Source organism: Somniosus microcephalus, chromosome 20, assembly GCF_052327205.1.
Source record: "Somniosus microcephalus isolate GS21.2 chromosome 20, FLI_Smic_1.0, whole genome shotgun sequence".
NCBI classification, from domain to species: domain Eukaryota; kingdom Metazoa; phylum Chordata; class Chondrichthyes; order Squaliformes; family Somniosidae; genus Somniosus; species Somniosus microcephalus.
Genome location: NC_141006.1, coordinates 51,631,061 through 51,648,587, shown reverse-complemented (window position 1 = coordinate 51,648,587; position 17,527 = coordinate 51,631,061). Strand labels below are relative to the sequence as shown.

General features: G+C 46.7%; 1 protein-coding gene across 4 annotated transcripts in view; it reads left to right on the top strand.

Annotated features, from left to right (window-relative positions):
* The window catches only part of LOC147103232 (amine sulfotransferase-like), a 67,590-nt gene that overhangs the window by 17,815 nt on the left and 32,248 nt on the right, over nucleotides 1–17,527 (top strand). For 2 of the 4 annotated variants that reach the window (XM_085962672.1, XM_085962671.1), the window contains exons 2-3: nucleotides 10,543–10,713; nucleotides 15,044–15,243. In XM_085962672.1, the coding sequence (XP_085818798.1) occupies nucleotides 10,557–10,713; nucleotides 15,044–15,243 (357 nt within the window). In that variant the 5' untranslated portion in view covers nucleotides 10,543–10,556. Of the gene's footprint in view, nucleotides 1–6,396; nucleotides 6,770–10,542; nucleotides 10,714–15,043; nucleotides 15,244–17,527 lie in introns of those variants that run through there. The other 2 variants (XM_085962670.1, XM_085962673.1) reach the window with 2 other exon arrangements.

The following is a 17,527-nucleotide window of genomic DNA, read 5'->3' as shown; positions in this document are numbered from 1 at the left end:
TGCTCCCTGATGCGCTCCACTCTATTCGGTCACTGCTCTGCACTGCCACTAACGCCACCCCTCATGAGAAAATGTTTGTCTTCCCAAGGAAGTCCACATCGGGGACATCGCTACCGCCATGGCTGACGTCCCCAGGGCCGGTCCTACTGAGAAGGCACGTGAGGACCCATAAAACGGACCCCCTGGTCGAGAGGGTCGACCTCCTCCACGCCAACCCCCAGTATGCTTACATTGCATACCCGGACAGGTGGGAGGACACAGTCTCCATAAGAGACCTTGCACCCTCGGGGGCCGCAGTAACCCACTACCACCCCCCCCCCACGATCCGATATCCAGCCCCAGCAGACGGCAGGCCTGGGCCCCGCGACCCGCTCGACATCTACGAGGACGACACGCCTGTGCCACAGCCCACGCAGGACTCGACGCCGGAAGCTCCACTACTCCTGCCGTCGCCATGCCGATCACAGCGGCAGACAAGACCTCCGGAGAGACTCCAATACACTAACTTTTAATACACTTCACCCCGCCGGACTCAATTTTAAACAAGGGGTGAATGTGGTAAACCACTGTTTGTATTCCACTGTGTACATGCCTGGACATGCCTCGGCTGACTCCTCCCACAAGTCCTAGTATAAAGGTGACTGCTCCCCAGCCCTTTGTATTTCTGGACCGGTCGACCACTCGAGGCAGACCTTCATTCTTTTGTTAATAAAAGCCTTTAGTTACTCTCTTAACTCTCAGTCTTTTATGAGTAATTGGTAGCGCATCACAAACCGCTACAAATAAGAAAAATAAAACTGGATGGACCATGCGGCTTTGACCTAGGCATTAGATTCGGTTACGACAAAGGCCATTCGACCCTGCAAAGTCCTCCTCACTATGGGGACTTGTGTCAAAGTTGGGAGAGCTGTCCCAACTAGTCAAACAACAGCCCGACATAGTTATACACACAATCGTAGCTATCAGCTAATGTCCCAGACTCTACCATCAACAAGAGCGACTCGGTTGTACTGCCACTGACCAAGCTGGCCGAGTCCTGAAGGACACAGCTTACGGCAGTTGGAGAGAGAACCAACACGAGCGGAAAAACCTATTTGACCTCGTCCTCACAATCTACCTATTGCAGCTGCATCTATCTATGACAGTTCTGGTAGGAGTGACCACCGTATAGTCCTGTCTTCACACTGAGGGCACCCTCCATCATGTTGTGTGGCACTACCACCATGCTAAATGGGATAGATTATGAACAGATCTAGCCATTCAAAACTGGGCATCCATGAGGCACAGTGAGCCATCAGCAGCAGAATTGAATTCCACCACAATCTGTAACCACATGGCCCGGCATATCCCTCACTCCCCTATTACCATCTAGCTAGGTGATCAACTCTGGCTCAATGAGGAGTGTAGAAGAGCATGCCAGGAGGTGTACCTGAAAATAAGGTGCTAACTTGGTGAAGCTACAACACAGGACTACATGCATACTAAACAATGGAAGCAGCATGCTAGAGACAGAGCTAAGCAATCCCACAACCAATGAATTAAATCAAAGCTCTGCAGTTCTGCCACATCCTGGCATGAATGGTTGTGGACACTTAAAGAACTAACAGGAGGCGTCTCCATGAACATCCCCGTCCTCAACAATGGTGGAACCCAGCACATGAGTGCAAAAGACAAGGCTGAAGCATTCGCAAGCATCTTCAGCCAGAAGTGCTGAGTGGATGATTCATCTCAGCCTCCTCATGTGACCCCCACCATCACAGATGCCAGTCTTCAGCCAATTCAATTCACTCCACGTGATATCACGAAACGGCTGAGCACACTGGATATAGCAAAAGTTATTGGTCCCGGCAACATCCCGGCTGTAGTGGTGAAGACCTGTGCCCCAGAACTAGCTGCACCTCGAGCCAAGCTGTTCCTGTACAGCTACAACACTGGCATCTACTCAACGAAGTGGAAGATTGCCCAGGTATGCCCTGTCCACAGAAAGCAGGACAAATCCAATCCGGCCAATTACCACTCTAACAGCTCATAGGAATATAGGAACAGGAGTAGGCCATTCAGCCCCTCGAGCCTGCTCTGCCATTCAATGCGATCATGGCTGATCTGTGACCTAACTCCGTATACCTGCCTTTGGCCCATATTCCTCAATACCTTTGGTTAACAGAAAGCTATCAATCTCCGTTTTAAAATTAACAACTGATCAATTGCCGTTTTCAGAAGAGGTCCAAACTTCTACCACCCTTTGTGTAAAAGTGTTTCCTAATTTCACTCCTGAAAGGTCTGGCTCTAATTTTTAGACGATGCCCCCTAGTCCTAGCATCCCCAACCAGTGGAAATAATTTCTCTTTACACTATCTGTTCCTCCTAATATCCTGAAAACTTCGATCAGATGTCCCTTAACCTTCTAAATTCTAGGGACTATAACACTAATTAGTGTAATCTCGTAACTTAACCCTTGAAGTCCGGGTATCATTCTAATAAACCTACGCTGCACTCCCTCCAAGGCCAATATATCCTTCCTAAGGTGTGGTGCCCAGCACTGCTCACAGTACTCCAGGTGTGGTCTAACCAGAGTTTTGTATAGCTGCAGCATAACTTCTACCCCCTTGTACTCTACTCTAGTCCTCCAGATATAAAGGCCAGCATCCTATTAGCCTTTTTGATTATTTTCTGTACCTGTTCATGACATTTTAATGATCTATGTACCCGAACACCCAAGTCTCTTTGGACCTCCACTGCTTTTAGCCTTTCACCATTTAGAAAGTACCCTGTTCTATTCTTTTTAGGTCCAAAATGGATGACCTTACATTTGCCTACATTGAAATCCATTTGCCACAGTTTTGCCCATTCACTTAATCTGTCGATATCCCTTTGTAATTTTATGCTTCCATCTACACTGCCTACAATTCCACCGATCTTTTTGTCATCGGCAAATTTGGATATATGACTTTTTCTATACCATCATCTAAGTTGTTAATAAATACTGTGAACAGTTGAGGCCCCAACACAGATCCCTGCGGGACACCACTAGTCACATCCTGCCAATTTGAGTACCTACCCATTATCCCTTTGCCTGCCTCCTGCCGCTCAGCCAATTTCCTCACCAGGTCAATAATTTGCCCTCAATTCTGTGAGCTTCTGCGTTAGTTAACAGTCTCTTATGAAGGACTTTATCAAATGCCTTCTGGAAGTCCGTATAAATAACACCCATAGACATTCCCCTGTCCACTACTTTAGTCACCTCTTCCAAGAAATTCAGTCAGGTTTGTCATGCATGACCTACCTTTCACAAATCCATGAACATCACAGCTGGTGTGCAATGACAGGCAGTGCATCATGCAGATCTATGCCCGATTTCCAGGCAGTTGTCATGATGCCTTTATCCTGAACCAGTCTCAATCCCCGCTCTCTTCCAACCAGACCATTGGTCAAGCTGACTACTTGCAGACAAGGTTTATCCCGTGGACACGTGGCTCATGACAGCTGTCAGGAACCTGAGCACAGAAGCAGAGGAGTGATAGAATCAGAGAAGCGTTCCCACCAGAGTGATTTTTTAAAATTAATTTATGGGATGTGGGCGTTGCTGGCAAGGCCAGCATTTATTGCCAACCCCTAATTACCCTTGCGAAGGTCGTGGTGAGTCGCCTTCTTGAACTGCTACAGTCCGTGTGGTGAAGGTACTCCCACAGTGCTGTTAGGTAGGGAGTTCCAGGATTTTGACCCAGCGATGATGAAGGAATGGCGACACACTTCTAAGTCAGGATGGTGTGTGACTTGGAGGGGAACTTGGAGGTGGTGGTGTTCCCATGCCCCTGCTGCCCTTGTCCTTCTAGGTGGAAGAGGTCGCAGGTTTGGGAGGTGCTGCCGAAGAAGCCTTGGCGAGTTGCTGCAGTGCCTCTTGTAGATGGTACACACTGCAGCCACGGTACGCTGGTGATGGAGGGAGTGAATGTTTAAGGTGGTGGTGGGGTACCAATCAAGCAGGCTGCTTTGTCCTGGATGGTGTCGAGCTTCTTGAGTGTTGTTGGAGCTGCACTCATCCAGGCAAGTGGAGAGTATTCCATCACACTCCTTACTTGTGCCTTGTAGATGGTGGAAAGGCTTTGGGGAGTCAGGAGGTGAGACATTCGCCACAGAATACCTAGCCTCTGACATGCTCTTGTTGCCACAGTATTTATGTGGCTGGTCCAGTTAAGTTTCTGGTCAATAGTGACCCTTAGGATGTTGATGGTGAGGGATTCAGCAATGGTAATGCCGTTACATAACATAAAGAACATAAGACATAGGAGCAGGAGTAGGTCATTTGGCCCCTCGAGCCTGCTCCGCCATTCAATAAGATCATGGCTGATCTCACCTTGCATCAACTCCACTTCCCTGCCCGTCTCCCATAACCCTTCACTCCCTTACCATTCAAAAATCTGTCTACATGCACCTTAAATATATTCAATGTCCCAGCCTCCACAGCTCTCTGGGGAAGAGAATTCCAAAGATTCACAACCCTCTGAGAGACGAAATTCTTCCTCATTTTTGTTTATTCTGAAATTATGCACCCTAGTTCTAGATTCTCCCACGAGGGGAAACATCCTCTCTGCGTCTACCCTGTCATGCCCCTTCAGAATCTTATATGTTTCAATAAGATCCCCACTCATTCTTCTAAACTCCAATGAGTATAGGCCCAACCTGCTCAACATTTCTTCATAAGACAACCCCTTCATCTCCGGAATCAACCTCGTGAACCTTCTCTGAACTGCTTCCAATGCAAGTATATCCTTCCTTAAATAAGGAGACCAAAATTGTACGCAGAGCTCCAGATGTGGTCTCGCCAACGCCCTGTATAGTTTTAACAGGACTTCCCTACTTTTATACTCCATTCCTTTTGCAATAAAGGTCAACATTCCATTTGCCTTCCTAATTACTTGCTGTAACTGCGTGCTAACTTTTTGTGCTTCATGTACAAGGACCACTCAGATCCCTCTGTACCTCAGCATTTTGTAATCGCTCCCCATTTAAATAATAATTTGCTTTTTTATTTTTCCTACCAAAGTGGATAACTTCGCATTTTACCACATTATACTCTATCTGCCAGATTTTTGCCCACTCACGTAGCCTATCTATATCCCTTTGGAGATTCTTTGGGTCCGCCACACAATTTACTTTCCCACCTATCTTTGTATCAGCAGCAAATTTGGCTACATTACACTCAGTCTCTTCATCCAAGTCATTAATATAGATTGTAAATAGTTGAGGCCCCAGCACCGATCCCTGTGGTACCCCACTAGTTACAGTTTGCCAACCTGAAAATGACCCATTTATCCCAATTCTGTTTTGTTAGTTAGCCAATCCTCTATCCATCCATGCTAATATATTACCCCCAACCCTGTGAGCTCTTATCTTGTGCAGTAACCTTTTATGTGGCACCTTATCAAATGCCTTCTGGCAATCCAAACACACAACATCTACTGGTTCCCCTTTATCCACTCTGCTTGTTACATCTTCAAAGAACTCCAGCAAATTTGTCAAAATGATTTCCTTTTCATAAAACCATGCTGACTCTGCTTGACTATATTATGATTTTCTAAATGTCCTGCTCCCACTTCCTTAATGATGGACTCCAGCATTTTCCCATGGACAGATGTTAGGTTAACTGGTCTATAGTTGCCTGCTTTCTGTCTCCCTCCTTTCTTAAATAGGGGCGTTACATTTGTGGTTTTCCAGTCCACTGGGACCTCTCCAGAATCCAGGGAATTTTGGTATGAATGTCAAGGGGCGGTGGTTAGACTCTCGCTTGTTGGAGATAGTCGGTGCCTGGCACTTCTGTGGCGCGAATGTTACCTGCCACTTATCAGCCCAAGCCTGAATGTGGAAACGTACCTTTTATTGGAATACAGGCAGACGATTTAAAATGGTGTAGCACGGGCACAAAATGGCTTCATGCAAGTCCTGATTTACAGTTTCGGTGAGATAGGAAAGAGGAACTTCCGCCTTACCTTGCAGACCACGGCAGTCTGCAGAGATTGCAGTTTCGTTCTGAAACAGTTTAGATTCGCAGAACAATAAGGGTCATGTAAGTCAAATGTCATTTTATAATTAACTGGTATCTGAGCTGGGCTCAATCACGGGTCAACAACTCGTTGACCTAGGCTGTAGGAAGCATAGGCTATAGTAAGCAAACACCGGACCTTAAAGTCCAGATGGTTAGATAAAAAGCAGAACTAAAAGAATGGGCTTTGCTGATGCTATAAGAATATATATAAGTTGTTTTCGAAGAAATGCGATTGGAGGTTAATGTATGGTGCTAAAGGAAATTGTGTAATAACTGCTGAATTCGTACTTTTTGAAGTATATAACCTGTAACTTTGTGAGAGTCCGTAGCTCTCCTAGCTGATACTCCAGACTCGGCTGAGTTCTGAGCAGTTCAGCAGGACCGAGTGCTCCGGCCGATAAAGAATAAAAGACTATTCTTTGAGAAAACAGTGTTCGAGTCGATTATTGTTGAACCAGATTGACGCCTAAAAGAATCTAAATCGTCATGAACATCTTCCAGGTCTTGTTGAATGCAGGCATCGACTGCTTCATTGTGAATGGCGCTGAACACTGTGCAGTCATCAGCGAACATCCCCATTTCTGACCTTATGTTGGAAGGAAGGTCATTGATGAAGCCGCTGAAGATGGTTGGGCCTAGGACACTGCCCTGAGGAACTCCTGCAGCGATGTCCTGGGGCTGTGATGATTAACCTTCAACCACCACAATCACCTTCCTTTGTGCTAGGTATGACTCCAGCCAGTGGAGAGTTTTCCCCAAATTCCCATTGACTGCAGTTTTACTAGGGCTCCTTGATGCCACACTCGGTCAAATGCTGCCTTGATGTCAAGGGCAGTCACTCTCGCCTCACTCTGGAATTCAGCACCTTTGTCCATGTTTGGACCAAGGCTGTAATGAGGTTGGGAGCCAAACTGGGCATCAGTGAGCAGGTTATTGGTGAGTAAGTGCCGCTTGATACCACTGTGGATGAGACCTTCCATCACTTTGCTGATGATTGAGAGTAGACTGATGGTGCGGTAATTTGTCGGATTGGATTTGTTTTGCTTTTTGTGGACAGGACATACCTGGGCAGTTTTACACATTGTCGGATATATGCCAGTGTTGTAGCTGTACTGGAACAGCTTGGCTGGAGGCATGGCTAGTTCTGGAGCACAAATCTTCAGCATGATAGCCGGGATGTTGTCGGGGCCCATAGCCTTTGCTGTATCCACTGCGATCAGCCGTTTCTTGATATCACGTGGAGTGAATCGAATTGGCTGAAGACTGTCTTCTGTGATGGTGGGGACCTCAGCAGTAGGCCGATATGGATCATCCACTCGGCAGTTCTGGCTGAAGATGGTTGCAAACACTTCAGCCTTGTCTTTTACACTCACGTGCTGGGCTCCACCATCATTGAGGTTGGGAATATTCATGGAGCCTCCTCCCATTGGTTGTTTAATGGTCCACCACAATTCATGACTGTATGTGGCAGGATTGCGGAGCTTTGATCTGATCCGTTGATTGTGGGATCGCTTAGCCCTGGCTATAGCATGCTGCTTCTGCTTTTTAGCATGCATGTAGTCCTGTGTTGCAGCTTCCCCAGGTTGGCACCTCATTTTTAGGTACGCCTGCTGCTACTCCTGACATGCTCTTCTACACCCCTTATGGTATCCGGGTTGGTCCCCTGCTTGATGGCAATGGTAGAGTGAGGGATATGCCGGGCCATGAGGTTACAGATTGTGGTGGAATACAATTCTACTGTTGCTGATGGCGCACAGCACCTCATGGATGCCCAGTTTTGAGCTGCTGGATCTGTTCTGAATCTATCCTATTTAGCATGGTGGTAGTGCCATACAACACAATGGAGGGTGTCCTCAGTGTGAAGACGGGACTTCGACTCCACAATGACTGTGGGGTGGTCACTGCTACCAATACAGTCATGGACAGATGCATCTGCAACAGGTAGATTGGTGAGGACGAGGTCAAGTCGGTTTTTCTCTTGTGTTGGTTCTCTCGCCACCTGTCGCAGGCCCAGACTGGCAGCTATATCCTTCAGGACTCGGCCAGCTCGGTTACTGGTGGTGCTACCGAGCCACTCTTGGTAATGGACATTGAAGTCCCCCATCCAGAGTACATTCTGTGCCCTTGCTACTCTCAGTGCTTCTTGCCAGTGGTGTTCAACATGGAGGAGTAGTGATTCATCAGCTGAGGGAGGGCAGTAGGTGGTAATCAACAGGTTTCCTTGCCCATGCTTGACCTGAAGCTATGCAACTTCATGGGATCCGGTGTCAATGTTGAGGACTCCCAGGGCCACTCCTTCCTGACTGTATACCACTGTACTGCCACGCCTGGTGGATCTGTCCTGCCGGTGGGACAGAACACACCCAGGATGGGGATGGAGGAGTTTGGGATATTGGCTGAACGGTATGATTCTGTGAGTATGACTATGTCAGGCTGTTGCTTGACTAGTCTGTGGGACAGCTCTCCCAATTTTGGCACAAGTCCCCAGATGTTCGTGAGGAGGTCTGTGCAGGGTTGGCTGGGCTGGGTGTGCCATGGCCGTGCCCGTAGCCGGTGCCGAGGTCGATGCTGGGTGGTCCATTCGGTTTCATTCTTATTATTGTGTTTTGTAGCGGTTTGTTACAACTGAGTGGCTTGCTAGGCCATTTCAGAGGGCAGTTAAGAGTCAGCCACATTGCTGTGGTTCTGGAGTCACATATAGGCCAGACCAGGTAAGGACAGCAGATTAAGCAAAGCCTTAGCATCCTGAAAGAAGGGTTTCGCTGCTTGGATAGGTCTGGAGGGGACCTGCAATATGCCCCTGAGAAAATCTCCAGAATCATTGTAGTTTGCTGCATGCTCGAATACCTTTGCCCTTCAAAGGGGACAACCCTTAGAGCCACCTGTGGAGGAAGATATAGGCACAGGAAGACGCTGTTTGTTTTCCAATTGGTGTGGGAAGGCAGTGTGCTGCGAGGACGTGTCGAGTGACCAATGGCAGGAGCGTGGGGATAGGATGATTGAAGACAGGGGGTTATATGATGAAACCTCCCGGAATACGTCCAACCAGAGTTGGAAACCTATAGTTATGCAGGGGCAGGAAGAACAGAAAGACACTGAGGATGTCGAGGAGGAGCAAGGCCAACAATCCTGCCAGCTGCCAGAGCTGTATGGCAACAGATCCTAGAGCAATGCTTTGGCTGAATCATGGTTGACCTCACCATCCTCCTCCAACGCCTCTTCTCCGTTGTCCAGCTGTGTAGGACTGTCCTTGCCTGGTTCCACTCTTACATATCCAGTCACAGCCAGAGAATCTCCTGCAATGGCTTCTCTTCCTGTCCCCACACCTGTACCTCTGGAGTCCCCCAAGGATCTATCCTTGGCCCCCTCCAATTTCTCATCTACAGGTGCACCCCTAAACTGTTTCCTGTGGTCCAGGGATCTAGAATAAGGTGATGTAGATATAAGATTAAATGTTAGAGTTTTCAGCCAGAGAGCAGGAGAAACTTTTCTTTTTTGCTGAGGGCTGTACGTCTGTGGAAGGCACTAGCAGAATTAATGATTCAAGCAGAGACCATGTCAGCATTTAAGATTAGGTTAGATAAGTGGTTGAAGGGAAGGAGAATAAAGTGATACGGGAACTGAATGGGCATATGGGGTTAGGACTACTGCTCGAGTGGAAGATAAATAGATATAACTTCCTGCCAGACAATCTTTATTCTCTGAACTTTCTTTTCCTTACCAAAAATGATGCCTGTCCCTTTAAGCTGCTGCAGTGCTTTAAATCTTGCAGCAGTGTGCTGGTTCCGACCCCCAGTGGGCGCGCTCCATATCAGAGGCATTTTGACAACTTGTGCGCACCCAAACAATTACAATGATGCTGACACTGGAAATTCTCCCAGGATTAGCGCTCATTATGTCAGATGGGCAGAAATCCCGCTCTCCCTTACTTCTGGTCAGACTTGTAGCCAGTTGGAAAATCCTGACTGTAAAGTCTCTCGGGTCTGCAGCTCCCCTCCGGTCTCGAGGCCTTCTGGCTGCTGATTGAGGTTTGAACTGCTGGGAAGGGGTGAGGGGGAGGAATTAGAAAACTAAGATTCGTGGACTATCTTATATTATTGTGCCTGCCCTCGGAACCCTCATAGACATCTGATCAGCAGGGATTCTGGGGCACTCCACAGCACCATTTCTCCTGTGTGCTTATGCACTGGGGTGCCCAGCAAGCATTCCCAGTGGGAAATTAGGCAGGAGGTTGGGAACGTCCCATTCTGGGTCATTTAAATAGAAAAACTCTGGCAATCCGGGGGTATGTTAAAGGGGGGAGGGGGGGGAGATCTGCATCTCCACCCATTTTCCTGACCTTTGCACTCAGGGAAGGCTCAGTTCTTTGGAGCAAAGGTCTGGAAAATCGGCCCTGTAATATTTTGCAGCGTTGTGGATTGATTTTACAATTGGCGATACAAATATGCAAAAAAAAATCCTGAAGTAAATAACTTTAGATTTAATCTTTTCTTTTTTAGGTAATAAATCCACAATGGACAACAATGGAGAAAACAAGAAAACTTTCGAGTATTTTCAACACAATGGCATCACGTTTATTTCACCACTACACACAGTTGAACACTTAGAATGGGTGAAAGATTTCAAAATGGATCAAGATACTCCGCTCATTGTTACTTACCCCAGATCTGGTCAGAATGTCTCATAATTGATAAGGCTGTGTCCAGAGTTGCTGCACAATTAATTTCCCCCTTTAATTTCCACCCTCTATTTGTGAACCACCACCTTTTGCAGTGGGATTGCATCCACAAGCTCTGGCTGCCCTCCAGCACCTTGCCCAAGTGTTTATTTTGTATTTCACAGCTCAGACAGCGAGTGTCAGTATGTCATAGGGAGCATCACATCTAAGCCTAATACTGTCCTTGCCCAGTGACCACAAAATCTCCTTCTCGTTGAATAGTGATTAGGAGCGAGAAACGTTTATGGATTTATTCCTCATGCCCAGGGATCTTGAAGCCAATTATAAAAACACTACTGTTGCTCCAGTTGAGATTAGCTAACTTAGCACAGACCATGGATCAAATCTGGGTTTGTTGCAGGTTTATACGACTCCATTCAAATCTAGGCAGTGCACAAACCAACCAAGCCATAGAGGGCAACAGAATCCATTTTTATGATATATTGATAAGAAGTAAAGAGCCTGTGTGTTAAAATGTATTTTTATAGCATAGTTGATTCTGAAAATATTCAACATGCAAGGAGGTTTAAAACAAGAGCTGCAGGATTTGCCTAACATGGGCCATCATGCCATCCTTCAATATCTAAATATGTTACTATGATTGACATGTAGCCCATGGCTAACAAGTCAAGCAATGTAAGAATCCAAAACACACAGTACTAAAACTGCTTTCCATTGAATGTCTTTATAATGGACACTATTATAAAGAATCCATTTAACAGCCAAATTATTTAACGTGCACATCACAAAATTAATCATGCAACAGCTGTGGGCAACTGCAACTTAAGTTTCTCAGTTTGATACTTTAGTAAGAATGAAAGAATTTGCATTTATACAGTGCCTTTCACGCCCTCAGGAAATACCAAAGCACTTTATGGCTATTGAAGTGCCTTTGAAGTGGTCACTATTATAATTTAGGAAACGTGGCAGCCAATTTGCACACATCAGTGAGATAAATGACCAGATAATCTGTTTTTGGTGATGTTGGTTGAGGGATAAATGTTGTCCAGGAGATTCAGAGAACTCCTACGCACTTCTTCAAAAAGTGCCATGGGATCTTTTATATCCACCTGCGCAGGCAGATGGAGGCTTGGTTTAATGTCTCATCTAAAAGATGGCAACTCTGACAGAGCAGCACTCCCTCAGTACTGCACTGAAGAGTCAGCCTCAAGTCTGGAGTGGGGCTTGAACCCATGACCTTCTGATTCAGAAGCAAGGGTGCTACCACACCCTCAACAGGTGCCAACTTATCCAGAAAGAAGTAAAAACCAACATGCCATCACCTCAGGATCACATTTTCACTCACTGGGGCAAGGCAGTTGCGTTGCCTGCTTGATACTGGTGTCGGGAGGTCTGACCCCTTTTTGGTTACGGCTTCATTTAATTCCTCCCGGCGAGCTGCAGGCACCAAACGGGCACCTTGCCTGTTGTGGGAGGGTGGGAATTGCCTGGCTCTCACGCTGGGCCAGACTGGGGAGAAAAGCGATCCCAGGGAAGGCCTGGAAAGGGCTAGCAGTGGGCCAGAGTTTTTACATGGGCCCAGGAGGAGCAGTCCCCCTCCTTCGGGCTCCACCAAAAAAAAATTACATTTTGTGAGCGGCCTTCAGTGGTCCCTTTAGGGCCACTGGTTAGGTCTCGCAATGCCCGACACAAATAGGCGGCGGATGCAGGATGCACGCTTGGCCCATTTGTATCTGATAATTGCAATCGGGGTTCTACAACTGGTGTCGGACCCTGATTTACATATTTAAGCAGCTTCTCGCCTAAACTGTTATAATTGGCATTCCCTGTAAATTCCTCTTGTCCTCAGAGAGCTTTAGGATAAGGAAGAGTTGCAGAGGAATAATCAGAGGGAGATCTGTAAAAGACGGTCTTCTGACCCATTGACAGTCCAGGGTGGAAGTTGGGCACAGGAGGCCCGACAGAGGCCGAAGCGCTGGTGGGTTCTGGAATCACCAAATCTCTGCTCAGAATCTCCAGGCTGTGTATTCTCTTTGTGGCCCAGGATTGGTTCATCTTCTGCCTGCCCAAATATTGTCCCTGACATTAGAGGGGGCAGGGCCTAGGGTAGGACATTTCTACACCATGAATTCTCTCAGCCCTGGCCTCCTTAGTCCTGAGTGACCTTGATGTTGGAATGAACCCAACATACAAGTCATGGGACCTACTGGTGTCCTGGCCTGGAAGAGCTGGAAATTCATCCAGTGCCTGATGGGATAGGCAGATAGGCTGATCTGCCCATCTGCCAGCACTTGTTTCAGTGGGCACCCCCATGATACCATCTGGCACCGCATTTACCGTGCTCTCTGCCAGCAGATGTCCAAGATACACCCATGGTGTTGTGTCACTTGCCTCTCTCATGCAAGTGCTGTGCTCTTGCCCTAACCCCAGGTACCTTGGTGGGTTCATGAGTGGAAGCCTCGCCCTTATGCCAGGGGAGTGGGGCCAAGGATTTACTGCCCCAAACCGCTTTACCGCCAGGAAGTGAGTTACCAAATTCACTGATGTTAAACAGGCCTTCATTGATGATGTTACATTTCAGCAGCAATCCATGGAAAATGTGATGGAAAGAATTTATATGACTTTGAAACCCTTAATGAGGCTGGCATATGCCATTTGTGTAGGTATTTAGAACACCCAATACATTTCAAACACTTAATAGTGGGCAGTGTGCTCCTGGCACTTTCAGAGCAATGACATAGAACGTACTCTGGTTGGGGGGCTTCAATGTCCATCACCAAGAGTGGCTCCGTAGCACCACTACTGACCCAGCTGGCCGAGTCCTGAAGGACATAGCTGCCAGCCTGGGCCTGCGCCAGGTGGTGATGGAAGGTGTTGTCGACAGTGCTATCAAGGGCACTTACTCACCAATAACCTGCTCACTTCTGCTCAGTTTGGATTCCGCCAGGACCATGTGGCTCTAGACCTCATTACAGACTTCGTCCAAACATGGACGAAAGAGCTAAATTCTAGAGGTGAGGTGAGAGTGACTGCCCTTGACATCAATGCAGCATTTGACCGAGTGTGGCATCAAGGAGCCCTAGTAAAATTCAAGTCAATTGAAATTGGGGGAATACTCTCCACTGGCTTCCCTCCATCATAGGGTCAGAAGTGAGGATGTTCGCTGATGATTGCACAGTGTTCAGTTCCATTTGCAATTCGTCAGATAATGAAGCAGTCCATGCCCGTATGTAGCAAGACCTGGACGACATTCAGAATTGGGCTGTTAAGTGGCAAGTAACATTCACGCTACGCTACACAAGTACCAGGCAATGACTACCTCCAATAAGAGAGAGTTTAACCACTGTCCCTTGACATTCAATGGCATTAACATCGTCGAATCCCCTACCATCAACATCGTGGGGGTCACCATTGACCAGAAATTTAACTGGACCAGCCACATAAATATTGTGGCTACAAGAGGTCAAAGGATGGGTATTCTGTGGCGAGTGTCTCACCTCCTGACACCCTGAAAGCCTTTCCACCATCTACAAGGCACAAGTCAGGAGTGTGATGGAATACTCTCCACTTGCCTGGATAAATGTAGTTCCAACAACACTCAAGAAGCTCAACACCATCCAGGAAAAAACAACCCGCTTGATTGGCACCCTATCCACCACCTTAAACATTCACTCCCTCCACCACCTGCCCACCGTGGCTGCAGTGTGTACCATCTATAAGATGCACTGCAGAAACTCGCCAAGGCTTCTTCGGCAGCACCTCCCAAACTCGCAACCTCCAGCACCTAAAAGGACATGGGCAGCATAGACATGGGTACACCATCACCTTCAAGTCGCACTCCATCCTGACTTGGAAATATATCGCCAGTCCTTCATCATTGCTAGGTCAAAATCCTGGCACTCTCTCCCTACTGTGGGAGTACCTTCACCACACGGACTGCAGCGGTTCAAGAAGGCAGCTCACCACCACCTTCTCAAGGGCAATTAGGGATGGGCAATAAATGCTGGCCATTCCAGCGATGCCCACATCCCGTGAATGAATGAAAGAAAACATTCCCCCAAGTATTCTGATCTTCCTGCATTGAGTGCACATGTGCACCACTGGCACAAAGCATGAAACAGTCTCCCCTTGTAACCACAGAGATGCTACTTTTGTGACGATATTGCTATTAATAATGAAACTCACAGAAATCTTATTCATAAAGTTAATAAGAAATGACATCATAGACTTGAAGAAGAAGCTCCCCTCACCAACTTTGCGAAAGTAAAGTACCATTTTCCAACCTGCTTTTACCAGTAATTATTTTATGCCCTTTGATTCAGGAACTACTTGGATGCAGCAGATCACAAGTCTGATTTTAACCAGTGGCAATATTGATTCTGTAAAAGACAACATCCTCTATGAAAGAGCTCCATGGGTGGACTATGCCACGTTCAAGCCAGGTTGCACTGACTATCAGCTGTTGACAACACACTTGAACTACCACATGGCTCCAAATACCGTGAAAAACAAAATGATCAAGGTGTGTTTTTACCAAACTTTAACTAGAACTAGAACATAATAAGAGTTGCTCGATACATTGATATTGCATTTTGTTACCTGTAGCTATATTGACCAATATATTTTTCAGCAATGGTTACATTTTTTGAATTATTATCTGGTTCAAATGTGCAGAAAACAAACACTGATCCTACTGTTGCTATAATGTTCTAGCAGCATATTGGTGATATTTCTTTAGTCAATGGGATATATTTTCTTCTGGAATAACTAAAACCTACAATTATCACACTACTGTGGCTACTTCTACTGCTGATCAATGTTACCTCTATGGTTGCCTTGAAAGACAGCAGCCTCAACCAAGTCTGTGTTGCTGGGCACTCCCTCAGTATGACAGGTTCAGATGCCATGTATACATTTACATTGGGGTAGTCTTGGACATAGCTTTTAATTTATAAAATAAAAATAAAATATAAGGCAGGGTTGTGCCTTTAAGCTTTAAGACAGCTGAAAGATGGCAATTCCTCTAGAGTGTATTGTTCTTGATCCTCAGACTTCCAACTTCTAAGTAAACGGTTAGGAAAATTATGCAGGGCCTATAACAAGCTGCCCTTCCTCTACCGCCCATTTTACACGCCCACCGAAATTGAAATATTTGCCCATTCGGGTAGCTTTTAACTCCGGTCGGCTGCCCATTCTGGGGGTCTGGGCCTAATTTAAATAGAACCAGCGAGCTAAGGGCACCAATTGGCCGTCCTGATGCCGCCTGATGCACAGTACATACTTCCCGCCCACGTGTCCCTTAAAATTGTAATCAGGATCTTAACTACATCATAGGAACTTGATTTGCAAAGTAAAGTAGCCTACCGCCGCCAACAGCTGCCCGAGGGAAGACCCCTTTCAAAATGGTGGCAGCTGGCATTAAGTAAATTGACTCCATGAACTTGAATTTTGGCCAATTAGAGTCATAGATCTATACAGCACAGAAAGAGGCCCTTCGGCCCATCATGTCCGCGACGGCCATCAAGCCCTATCTATTCTAATCCCATTTTCCAGCACTTGGTCCATAGCCTTGTATGCTATGGCATTTCAAGTGCTTATCTAAATGCTTCTTGAATGTTGTGAGGGTTCCTGCCTCTACCACCCTTTCAGGCAGTGAGTTCCAGATTCCAACCACCCTCTGGGTGAAAAGATTTTCCTCAAATCCCCTCTGAACCTCCTGCCCCTTACCTTGAAACTATGCCTCCTGGTTATTGACCCCTCTACTAAGGGTAAAAGTTCCTTTCTATCTACCCTATCTATGCCCCTCATAATTTTGTACACCTCAATCAGGTCCCCCCTCAGCCTTCGCTGCTCTAAGGAAAACAACTCCAGCCTGTCCAGTCTCTCTTTATAGCTGAAGCACTCCAGGTAATATCCTGGTGAATCTCCTTTGCACCCTCTCCAATGCAATCACATCCTTCCTATAATGTGGCGACCAGAACTGCACACAGTATTCCAGCTGTGGCTTAACTAGCGTATTGTACAGCTCCATCATAACCTCCCTGCTCTTATATTCTATGCCTTGGCAAATGAAGGCAAGTATCCCATATGCCTTTTTAACCACCTTATCTACCTGTCCTGCTGCCTTCAGGGATCTATGTACATGCACACCAAGGTCCCTCTGATCTTCTGTCCTCCCTAGGATCCTACCATTCATTGTGTATTCCCTTGCCTTGTTAGTTCTCCCAAAATGCATCACCTCACACTTTTCAGGGTTAAATTCCATTTGCTACTGTTCTGCCCATCTAACCAACCCGTTTATGTCGTCCTGTAGCCTGAGGCTTCCCTCCTCGCTATTTACCACTCCACCAATTTTCGTGTCATCTGCGAACTTACTGATCATACCTCCTACATTCATATCTAAATCATTAATGTACTCTACAAACAGCAAGGGACCCAGCACCGATCCCTGCGGTACACCACTGGACACAGGCTTCCAGTCACAAAAACAACCTTTGACCATCACCCTCTGCCTCCTGCCACTAAGCCAATTTTGGATCCAATGTGCCAAATTGCCCTGGATCCCATGGGCTCTTACCTTCTTGACCAGTTTCCCATGCGGTACTTTGTCAAAAGCCTTACTGAAGTCCATGTAGACTACATCAACTGCACTACCCTCATCCACACACCTAGTCACCCCCTCGAAAAATTCAATCAAATTGGTTAGACATGATCTCCCCCTGACAAAGCCATGCTGACTATCCTTGATTAATCCTTGCCTCTCCAAGTGGAGACTAATTATGTCCCTCAGAATTTTTTCCCAATAA